This window comes from Austrofundulus limnaeus, unplaced genomic scaffold, assembly GCF_001266775.1.
Source record: "Austrofundulus limnaeus strain Quisiro unplaced genomic scaffold, Austrofundulus_limnaeus-1.0 Scaffold48, whole genome shotgun sequence".
Classification (NCBI taxonomy): Eukaryota; Metazoa; Chordata; class Actinopteri; order Cyprinodontiformes; family Rivulidae; genus Austrofundulus; species Austrofundulus limnaeus.
The window spans coordinates 2589749-2601647 of NW_013952450.1; the positions used below are offsets into that span (position 1 = coordinate 2589749).

Consider the following 11899-nt stretch of genomic DNA (forward strand, 5'->3'; position numbering starts at 1 on the left):
CTTCTTAAGTACAGTCCTTTTATTTTAATGATTATGTCCTGCTGGGGTGTGGCATGATTTGTTTGTGCACAAACTAATACAGTATCAGAATTTTTTATATTTATCCTTCTCATTTAACCACAATTAAATTCACTCTATGTAGGAGGCACAATTTATATGGATAGTATTTATTTTTTATAGTAACAAGCTGGAATGAAAACAAACAAATATGAAATAAAAGTAACGACTTTCTACTTCTTGCTTTTTAAAAAAATGTAGCGAGTAGAAAGTACAGATAATTTTTCGAAAATTAGAAGTAAAATGTAGGCTGAAAAATAATTACTCAAGTAAAGTACAGATACCCAAAAATTCTACTTAAGTACAGTAACAAAGTATTTGTACTTAGTTACTTTACAACTCTGCTCATTGAGCCTCCCGACCTTTATCTGGAGGAAGGTTAATGTGTCGTAGCTTGATTTACCAAGAATGCAGAAACACGTTGGAATAAATGCACAGAAAGTTTGCATGTATGGTCGTCAAAATGATTTAATTCTGAGCAACAACACAGCAGGCACTCAATCAGGAAATTTGCTGAGTTGTGACTGGCACGTCAGCGGAAAGCAGCCAATAATATACATCATGATAACATCATGTGACATGCTTATAACCAATCACAGATCGCCAACTGTAACCATCTAACCAAATGACAGGGCTGTCAGCCTGGAAACACCTTATCAGAAATTAAAGAGGTCATACATTACTGGAGTCTTGAAGTCTGGCCGATAGAGTAAAACAGCCGAAAACTGGTTATAATAAGATATGGTTACTGGACAGTGTCAAGGTAGAACAGATATACATAATTAATCCATAACAATCCCTCCTCTTGAGTAAACAATACTCAAAACCAAACCAAATGGAGTAATTATGAAACTTCCAAACACAAATGTATCACCCAACAACAAATACAATGGATAAATAAGGGGAAAATAGTGCAAGTTAAATGACGACCAACAACATATACATTCAATCAATGTAAGATACAACAGGAAAAAGGCTTAAATGACAAATGAAACATCATTACACATCAGAAGAATTGATGAAGAAAAACATGTTGAAATTTAAAAGACTTAAAAGTCCAAACTCAGACAAGGTATCACAACACAAGTTCTGCCTCCCAGTGAATTAGATGACGTGTACCACTTATGTGCTATCAGAATCTTATCTTGGATAAAGTGTTAACTTAACAACTAGTTGTCAATAAATGAACCTTAAGTAATGCAAATTAGGACAATGTGCAAAATTCAGTTCCCACCCCATGCAATTCAAAATTACTAACAACAAAACCCACAGTGCCCATAAGGCATGGACTCAAAATGTATGGATTACTGGCATGAGCTGGCTTGTGCAATGAAGAGAAAAAAACAAAAAACAAAAGTTTAACAAAAAAAAACAAACAAAAGCTAAACCCAAAGTCTAAATAAATTAAACTAAAAGAAATAGAACCCCCCTCCTCTTGTTACACCTAAGCTAAACCCTAAAGTAAGCTTAGATCTAGTCCTTCTGTGAATGACATAGACGTTGTTAGACAGCAACTCTCAGCTCCCCGGACCTCAACAGCAAAACCCAGACGGGTGAATTCTCCCTCAAATATGTCTTCGTGGCGTACCAGGCTCGAGGTAGCAGAATACCCCCTCCCCAGCCTACCACAAACTCAGAAAGGAACAAATAAACAAAAATATGACTGTCGTGGGAGGAGTCGCCGGAAGACTCAGCTGACAATCACCTAAGCTTCACCAGGAAGCTGCACAGAAGGACAAAAACACTATAAAATCATAAACAAAAACAAACAAAACAAACCATAAAATTAAAAAAACACAACCCCAACCATCCAGAAGTGTCTTAAGTGTTTAAAAATTATGTTAGGAGATGGGCCTCAGAAAAAAGATCAGGGGTAACCCTGATACTGCCCAGGAGGGGGAGCCAAATACCAACCCAGCTACCCAGGGCGTCAACTAATCCCTGAGAAAAAAAACAGGAAATTTCAAACATTGCACAGGCATAATTGCATTGCAGGCAAACCAGTGAAACATGTAAAATGCATAATAATAAGCCAATCAGAAAAGCACAAGGTTAGTCCAGTATGTCAGATAGGGGCATTTCATATTGAGTTTCATGGTGGCGGGAAAAAATGCAAACAGAGTGGCAAAAAGCACTCCCACCCAGCTAATTCAGCCTTGGGTGTAAAAATAGTTCTGTTCTCTTAATTTCATTAAGGCAGAGAGTGTGTGATCAGAAACCACACCAGAACAAAAGGGCAAAAGGCGTAGCGTTTTAGAACCCTCGCCCAGAGAGAGAGAGCAGCCGCAAAACACGGCCTGCTCAAAGGTGGAACGTGAGATGTGGGAGGGATGGGTCCCCCTCAAAAGGACCCCCAGGAAACGCCCGTTGGAAAGGCTAGCACGAGGTGGCACCCAGCTGGTCCAGGTGGAAATGGAGCACCCCCTCGATGAGAACAGCATTTGTCCTGCGGAAAAAAACCAGCAACGGGATTATAATAAGATATGGTTACTGGACAGTGTCAAGGTAGAACAGATATACATAATTAATCCATAACAAATGGTTCAATAGACTTTTGTTGTATAATACCAAAACATACGGCACTCATTGCAGTCCTCTCTGGCATAGCTGGAAGAGTGTTGATGTGGCTTCATTAGTAGCCACTAATGAACATTAATAAAATCTGACTCTGGGATTGTTTTTTGTTAAAACAACCTACAGTAGGGTTTGCTTTTATACTTTATTGCTTTATACGGTATATAACACCACAATCAGGTTYCCTTCAGCAAAARTGATTTCTCTTTTAGTCTCTGTTGTCCCAAATCTGGTGGGGTGACATGGAGAGGACCACAGAGGTGTGGAAACTTCTGCTCACCTTCTTCTGCCCTGTCCTTTGCTACACCAACTTCATCTCCTTCAGGTAAAATCTACAGGATAATGTATGATATTAACTTTTCAAAATCACAATATTTTCACAAATTTCTGTTTAAAATTTTGCAACATAGGGAGCAATACGATCAGCAACAAGAGGAGGAGGAGAAGCCTAATGAGGACAGACCAACTGACACTCATTATGGGACGACTGTCTTCTCTTTCTCTGACATCAAGCACATGTAATGCTTTTATCGGTTACATGTCTGTTTTCTGTTTTTCTGTATTTGTTGGTGGTATGTGCTTTAGCTAATGAGATACACTGATATTTTTATGAAATACTTTGCATTTGATTTACTAAAAATCCCTTGTTGCCCCAGTGAATCTGATTCAGATGAAGTTACCACTCCTCAGACTGCCACCATCAGTGGTAAGTGTTGTTAAGAGGTCAGCACTGAAAAGGATTGTGTTGACATCAGTAATCTGTTCTCACTTTTAACACAGGTTTACCTGAACCCTATAGACCACCACAACGTCCGTTCATAATATCACACTGGAGACGGTTCTGGTTTGCACCTGTCACTGCCTTTTTGGGAAACATCCTGATGTACTTCCTGTTTCTCGTGCTTTTTGCATACGTGCTGTTGATGGACTTCAAGCCCCCACCACCTTCTGGTCCGGCCAGCTCTGAGTACGTGCTGTACTTCTGGGTGTTCACCATTGTGTGTGAGGAGATCAGGGAGGTTAGTTTAATGTCTTCTTCACTGATGCATTTACCTGTTTTTATGTCCTTGATGTGTAAATGATTGAGTAATCTACTGTCATTTAACAGACATAAGTGAACACACCAAGTTTTGGTCAATTTATAGAGCCCAATTTGTCATTCTTGAGAACAACCTTGCTTGGACTCTAAAATTGCTTTCAACCATTTACTACATCTCCTTTTAAATCTTTGACTTGATCTTTTTTCATACAAAAGTTGTTTATATATTTTCTTTTCTAAGACATTCTTTATAGGGACTATGACCTGGCGTCAACGGTTTAGAGTCTATATTCAGGACGTGTGGAATAAATTTGACCTCATTGCCATAGCACTGTTCCTCATAGGATCAACCAGCAGGTAGGAATATTAATTACCTTCAAACAGAATTTGCATTAAAAGAAATATTTTCTTTTTTGTCATATCTGAATATTTTATCCTATTTGTAAACAGCAATTACTAAAAAAAATGTGGAAAAAATTCTGCAATATAGCAGATTAGATGTACAGACCCTGTCACACTATGACGTTTTAGACAACTTAAGCAAATTTTGTCCAACACATTGCTTTAAGTTGCACAAGTTAGGTGTAAGTTGTGAATATGTTATCAGAATGATGGCCGGACAATAATTTTGGACATGCCCAAAATTGTCAGTTTATGTTGACGTGCTGCTGATAAGTGAGGCACAAGTTACAGGTATGCCACGGATAATTTATGCATCAGTTCACATATGTTACAACTAAGTTATTCGTTTGTTACACAAAAGTGGACATTTGTCCAACACCAGCGGGACAATTCTGAAGCAGCACGTAACTTTTTTTTTAACCCTTGAGTGCCGTCAATTATAGGGCTCATGTACAAGTCAGTTTAACTTTTTCATAACAATTACTATGTATTATAAAAATAATAATACAGGTAAACTAAGCAACCAAAATAAACAGAATCAGTGCCAAAAAAACATTTTATTTTTCATATTTAATCAAGAAATGCTTTGATAAAATAATGCCCCAGTCTGGTTTGAAATACAAACAAGTTTAATGTAATTGTACAGAACCTTGTTTAAAATATTGTACTATTATAGTGAATTTAACTTTTCAGATATTTGTGATCAACTTTAAACTTGACACTTTGACAGAAAGGACAGCAGGTTATGGCACAAAAAATTACAAAAAAAAACAACAATGTCTTTACTTTAATCCTGATCATAAMCAACAAATATATGTTTTGCTGTTAAGATAAGATAAGATAGAACTTTATTGATCCCACAGTGGGAAAATTTGAACATTACAGCAGCTCAAAACAGTGGAGTTGCAGTAACAGGCAGCCTGCCGTGGCGCCATCTTAGAAACAAAGAAAAAACTGAAAATCACACAAGGGAAGGGAAGATGAGGAAAAAAGCAAAAACATCATATTATATCAACAATGTGACACACCATGGTGTTTATGAAAAAACCTCTGCAAGTTTATTAGAGTTTAGAGCAAGTTTATTAGCCAGAGGAGTGAGTGAGTTTAAGGGGGCCCGAAGAATCCAGTCCACCAAAACCAGAGCAGCTATAGTTCAGAAATATTGATGGAAACTGTTCATTTCTGTGCAGCTTACAGCCAGCATTGGAAAAGCAGAATAGACGAGCGAAAGGATGGGGGAAGGTGGGGGGCAGAGCCTTTGGCGACACATCCACCTAGGAAGAATTTAGTCAACAGATCCAAGGCCATTGTCAGGGAGATCCAGATTCTGTAATCAGTTGTTTTGGGAACAAAACAATATTGTTTAATTACCTAAAGTAAAGCAACATCTGCGAATGACAGTGAAATGCTCAACTGAGCAGAGCCGCACCCCAAGCCGCACACAGTGGTCTGGGGGGCTTCAGGCTGTGGGCTTCAGGCACTCTGTGGTGGCTGCGTTTTGAGGCGGCTGATCAAATCGTGGCGCAATAACTGCCCCATCTGTGCCAGATCACACGCRGCTGTTGATGAATTTAGTTGCAGCTGCGCCCAGGTGCCAGATTTGTTTCCTGTGCCCACCTCATCCTCTAAGGTGGTGCATTCGTTTTTCTCTCTGAGAATTTGTTTTTAGAACTAAAAACTCACTCTGACAAATATATTGTTTATGAGCCCCGCTCTCCGATTTCTTTCCCGACATGTTGGCAGCTGTCGGTCARTCATCGAGGGACACGCCCACACATTCTGCCAGAAGTTATGTGTCTGCTTCATAATTGTGTCTGAAAAATGTCAATGTGTGAGCAACGTTCATGTAACGTCCCGTGTAACATATGTGAACACGTTGAGCATGTTCAAAATTCTGCACTGGGATCTCCATATGACAACGAATGCCCTCTTAATTYAACATGTTGGTAAGTTATYCTAAAATTACWCCTAACYTCCATCAAYGTTTTAGTTTTTTTCTTAAGTTKATGCTGYGCGTCACTGCTGCTGACGTCGCAATTTCCTTCAACACGCTGTGCAGAATTTCTGTAGAATTTCCACTAATTTTGCAAATACATGCTGCAGAAGTCCAAACATGTTATAATAMGATGGTACATCTTATGTTAGGTGTAGCATGAACAACCATGCCTTGGCATGACCTTTTTACCAMCTCTGGTCATGTCTCCTAACTAAATGAACTTTCTTTTGAAAAAGCTTTCTTAGAGACAAAACTCTATATTAGCTTCAATAATCTGTCCTTGTCTGCAGATAATGCTGACATGACAATCTGTTTTAATCTTTTGTGGTTCATAAAAAATAAAACTAGAATAGTTCCTGGAGAAACTGAGAGGAATGCCAGCTGTGCGAAACTCGTCCTATGTTGCTATAAGGGGTTGCTGTATAAGACTTTTTTTAGTGGCCATCCTAAATATGTATTAAGTCTGTGTTTTCAATTGAAGCAACTGCTTTAGCAAATATTATCTTTAAAGGTCAAGAAATGACTGATTTATAAGTCATTTTGTGTGTTTTCTGGCTGAATTTGTGCTTTGGTACATGAAATCTTTTGCTAACAGACATTTTTCTATGCTATTTTTGTCATTTGTACGACTTGAATACTCTAATAAAGTGGATCAGTTGTTCTAAAGATTTTTCACACTTAATTTCACACATTATATTCATTCAGCATATGTAAAATGTGCTGATGTCCAGCACTTATATGGTAATCCAGGATTGCTTTTGCGTTTGGTCTTTACTGAAATAAAATTTCAAGCATGTACTTGGCTTTAGTGCTGAGATATCACGAGTTAAAAAAGTAGTAARTGTTAGATTTCTGAATTTGGTTTTGACCATTTTTTGAATGGAAGAGATAGGAGAAGGAACTTGGTTTTGCTGGCTTCTGAAGCACGTAGAGAGAAAACCAATTGTCTTAGAGCCAGACCACGCACATATTCTGAAAGAAGACAAAAATTCCTACGTTTTGATGTGTAATTTGTCTTTGTAATTTGAAAATTGTGGCTGTATTAGGAATTTGTTTGCAAAGTTTCTTCTTTAAAATTACAGAGCTCACACTCTAAGGTCACATGACCTAGAGTGTGGAGCTTCCCATGTAATCCAATGGGAATTCTTAGATTAGTTTTTTGGGGATTACGCCGCCATGGTAACAGATTATGTAAAGATAAATGATAGCACACCTCGTGAGATCGATGCCGACGCAATGATGTATTTTTCAYGATGGTGAAAGTTCTGGGATGAATAATAAATAAAGAKTCCAGTTTAGAGGTGGATAATAATAGGTTGCCATTGTTCATGGCAATCCTAATAATAATCACTAGCATGATTTTTCTTTTTAAAAGTATTTCTAAATCAAGTGTGTATTATCATACTTGGATCTGAAGATGATTTCTGWACTGYCATTTAATTTTAACATCCGCTGTTAAATGTAACTGACTGTTCTGTTTTTACTTCTTTCCTGAGAAGGAGGAAACACATGTGCATCTGYTTAACCACGACACCTCTCTAAGTCAACATAATATTCTCCCCAAAAGAAATGTATTTTCTTCTGACAGAGACTTGAGTTGTTTTTGTTATGTTTAACATTGACACAGCTAAACGCTGAGTGCAAACTGGAAAAAAGCCAGTTTTTCAGTCAATGCTTTGCCGGAGCTGGAAGCTTTGATACCTGAGATGGGCGACAGCCATCTGAGGGGAAAATTTTAATTTTTAATTACTGCAACGAGACATTTGTGCCAACCCGGCAGGGTCTGATAAGGCTGTTTTGTGACGAAAAGCCAAGCCGTCTCATTGAGTTTGTACGAACCTATAAGTGATGACCTCAGGGCAGATCTTAATCGTCTGGACCTTAGAGTCCGGCACGCAAGCCTTCACCTCCAATGAGACAGAGGGAAAGCCTCCAACATTGCTGAGCTGATGAGCTGTACCTAATTAAACATTACACACAAAAGTTTTGCAGAACAACCTGATTAAATAGCTGAGGCAAACTTGATAAAATTCTTCAGACTTGCAGTAAAATAAAAGTTACTAAAAATAATCTGGCTAAGAYCTTAACACCTTCTTTCTAAATYGACAAACTGGTGCCCCAACTTGGTAAATGTGTAGTGCAGGACAGAAATAGTTGTCACCCTTTCTTTTTCTCTCCTAACAACTTGCTACATAGGGTTAATTTACTCATTTATATCTGTTCAAGTTGTTAGCAGYATGGTATGATCAYGTCCAAAAGAAGGTGCTAATTGATGCTTTTTTTCTGTTCCTCAGTGTGTGCCAACGTGTTGGGCAAACTTTGCAGAGGTTGCATCAGTTCTCTAAAACCATAGTGTGACTGGGATTTACTATGAAGAACTATATACCTGTTCTTAAATAGTCAAACATTTGCATATTTCTTGCTTTTATTTGCRTTAACTTTAAATGTGTTGCAGGATGTTTAGCTGGTCGTATGAATTTGGGCGGGATGTCCTGTGTGTGGACTACATGGTCTTCACTCTTCGCCTCCTTCACATTGTTGCCATTCACAAACAGCTGGGACCCAAGATTATCATTGTTGGCAAGATGGTGAGAAATGCTGTTAAATATTTAATTATTTGTAATTTTACCTAATGTTTAATATGACAAGAAAATAAACAAACTATTTTGTTCAGGTGAAAGATGTCTTCTTCTTCCTCTTCTTCCTGGGAGTGTGGCTCATGGCGTACGGAATAGCCAATCAGGCTTTGCTTTACTCCTATGATCCTAACTTTGGTCGCATTTTCCGAAGAGTTTTCTACAGACCTTACTTGCACATCTATGGACAGATTCCTGTGGAGGAGGTCGATGGTATGAGGGCGTTTTTGTTCAGCTTGTATTACACTTTTTTTCACATTCAATGCAATATTTTCTAGGCTACATCATTGATGGCTGTTGTGTTTTGTGTGAATATGTCATAGACGGTAATATAAGCGTACTTTTTCTTAATTTTGCTGGATTTTTTTCCTTCCATTCCAGTTGGTAAGGTGTGGGATGTAACCTGTACAGATGACACAACATTGATTGAGGGTGGTGCAGAGCCATGCAGATCTACGCACAATAACTGGCTGGTGGCCATTCTGTTAGTTATTTATCTCCTGGTTACAAACATTCTACTCATAAACCTGCTTATTGCAATGTTTAGGTAGGTGGGCCAGCAGCACAGTGAATGTAAATGTATGGTCTCAGTCTGTTTATATTTAAACGTGATCTTGTGTGCACACAGCTACACCTTCACTGAAGTGCAGGCCAACAGTGACATCTACTGGAAGTTTCAGCGCTACAACCTAATTGTCCAGTATCACTCCAAGCCCTCACTGGCTCCTCCTTTCATCATCCTCTCTCACATCAATTTATTTATCAAGAGGGTCATCCGTAAGGTTCCCTCTGTCAAGATCCACCACTTTGGTTAGTATTAAACTGGAGGCTTATTTTAACTGTATGCAGTAAAGTTAGGTTTGATGATTAAAAGTTGTCTTGGTGGTTGTTTACTTGCTGCCTTTTCCCAATGAACACAAGTAACTAGCAGAGTACTCATCATCCCTTTGTCCTTTTTGTCCCTAGTTTTGCTGTTGTGTTTTCTGTGGTGATCTGCGAACACCAGAGTTGCACATTAATGACAGTCTTTTCAATTAGTTTTGCAGTTAAAGGGAAAAGCAGCAAACAGATTAATGACGTGGGAAAGTATCCAGAAAGAAGACTTCCTGACTGCTCAAAACAAAATCCAGAAGAGTAGTGACTCGGAGAAACTGAAGCGGATGTCTGACAAGTGAGCCCTCATTGCTGAATCACAGCAGCAGGAATATTAATGACATGGAGGCAAAAATTTGTCTTGTTATCTCTTGTTTTTATTTTTATTTTTTTCAGGCTGAATGGTGTGATGAAACAGTTGTCTGAAATCAAAGAGTTTGAACACAGACTCAAATCCCTGGAGAATGAGGTAAACATGATGTATGCACTGATGATGACCACTAATTTGAAATTCATTGACTTTACGTTTTTGCGTGTGCACCACCAGAGCRTTCATTGTATTCATGAAAATTTTTGGCAAAATTTTGATTTAACACTACAGATGCTGTTGCAAAAAGTTTTTTTTTTAAAAATAAAACTCAATGTTTGTGTGTAATATTCTCTAACACATACATCAGTATGTGAATGTGTGTGTGAATGAATAATGTAAAGCATCTTTGATTGTCCTAAAAAAGTGCTGTATAAGACTAATGTAGTATTATTGTACCGTACCGTACCATACCACTTTTATTTATAAAGCACTTTAAATAGCACAAGGCCAAACACAGTGCTGTACAGTAGACAGAGACAACAGGACGTAGTTAAAATGCAAATCAAAATATTGAGCTTTTATATTTACAGTATAGAACAGAGTTATGATACACAGTGAGGTTTTGCACCATCTCACTCAGACTCAAAGTCAAGGGAGTTGTAGTGTGTTTTAAACGAGACTTGAAGACAGCGAGTGAAAGGTTATTATTATTATTATTATGCACAGTTTGTAAAATAACTTCCTCAATTAAAGCATTCATTGGAAAAGTTACTGCAGTAGAAGGTTTTCTAATATTACAGGCATGCATGTTGCAGAAGGTAATATGAACAGTCACCAGCAGAGGGGGAGCATGTAACATTGAACAAGCTTTGAGTGAAGGTTTTTTTTAGAGGGAAAACAATTTTCAAGCTGAGGCTAGTGACATTCTCATGTCTCTTCTTACTTTTAGTAATGGTAAAGGGCAGGTTTTGTGTTTGTTTACTAAAACTTGTTCTTTCCCGTGTTTCCACTCTTAACTCAAAGCTAAGCTACCTGTCTGCTTGCAAACACCTCATTTACTGTAACAAAATATATCAGCCATTCACGATGGATTACCATGGAAATCGTTAGGTAGTTGTTTTCTTGCACTATTCACTAAAATTTTGTGCAGGAAAGTAGCTGTAGAAACTGGATTAAATCAGCACTTTTGGTCATTTTGGCTCGTTTACTTTTAGAATCTCTCCTGCATTTTTATGATGTTATTTTTTTAAAACTATGATGAATGTCACTGAGGATCAGTGTCTTTTGTGGGGGAAAATAACTGAAGTTGCACCAAACAGTTTTTATTCTTCCTCTCAGATGGAGTACAGCTCAGATGCTCTCAGGTGGATTGTGGAAACTTTGGCACAAAGCAGCACATTGAAAAACCCTCGACCTCCACCTGTATCAAGAGGTAAACCTCAGCAGTTATAAAAACGAACACATTTCAAAACAAATGTTTACTGAAGTCCTGTGCAATGCAGCATATGAGCTTGTTTGTCTAGTTACTGAATGGTGCAAGATGTTTCCCATCAAAATGTCACAATCACTCAGTAATCTGTCTTTCTCTGAACTTTTCTACACAGATGCCGTCTCCACTTCCTCCAGTTCATATTGATTATGCCTTTGGGTTATCACTGAGGCAGTAAGGATCAGGAAAAAGACAAATACTAGAGCTCATAGTCATGTTTATCACTACAGTTTACAACCAAGACCAGAACTAAATAAGTTCACCTTTTAAAAACTGACAGTATTTTGTTAAGGAAAACTTTTTTAAATACCAAGAGCAATGGATGAATGTTATTAACAATTTACATTCTGGTAAAACAGATGTTTACACTTGGTTGCATTAAATGTACATTTATGTTGCTACTGCTCAGTAAATTTTATAAAGAGAATGCATTTATGCCATTCTAAAGAGAATGAAAAAACATTTTTACAGAAATTTGAGATTTTTCTATATTTATGAGAAGATTTATGATTCTGTTACAGAC

General features: G+C 37.8%; 1 protein-coding gene across 2 annotated transcripts in view; it reads left to right on the plus strand.

Moving 5' to 3' along the window:
• Positions 1 to 11805, plus strand: part of LOC106517445 (transient receptor potential cation channel subfamily M member 4) — a 23320-nt gene extending 11515 nt beyond the window's left edge. For both annotated transcript variants that reach the window (XM_014008301.1, XM_014008300.1), the window contains exons 16-28: positions 2844 to 2956; positions 3042 to 3149; positions 3288 to 3337; positions 3412 to 3650; positions 3912 to 4027; positions 8524 to 8656; positions 8743 to 8917; positions 9086 to 9251; positions 9333 to 9514; positions 9743 to 9875; positions 9974 to 10046; positions 11226 to 11319; positions 11492 to 11805. In XM_014008301.1, the coding sequence (XP_013863755.1) occupies positions 2844 to 2956; positions 3042 to 3149; positions 3288 to 3337; positions 3412 to 3650; positions 3912 to 4027; positions 8524 to 8656; positions 8743 to 8917; positions 9086 to 9251; positions 9333 to 9514; positions 9743 to 9875; positions 9974 to 10046; positions 11226 to 11319; positions 11492 to 11523 (1614 nt within the window). In that variant the 3' untranslated portion in view covers positions 11524 to 11805. The remainder of the gene's footprint in view (positions 1 to 2843; positions 2957 to 3041; positions 3150 to 3287; positions 3338 to 3411; positions 3651 to 3911; positions 4028 to 8523; positions 8657 to 8742; positions 8918 to 9085; positions 9252 to 9332; positions 9515 to 9742; positions 9876 to 9973; positions 10047 to 11225; positions 11320 to 11491) is intronic.
• Positions 11806 to 11899: the final 94 nt, after the last annotated feature.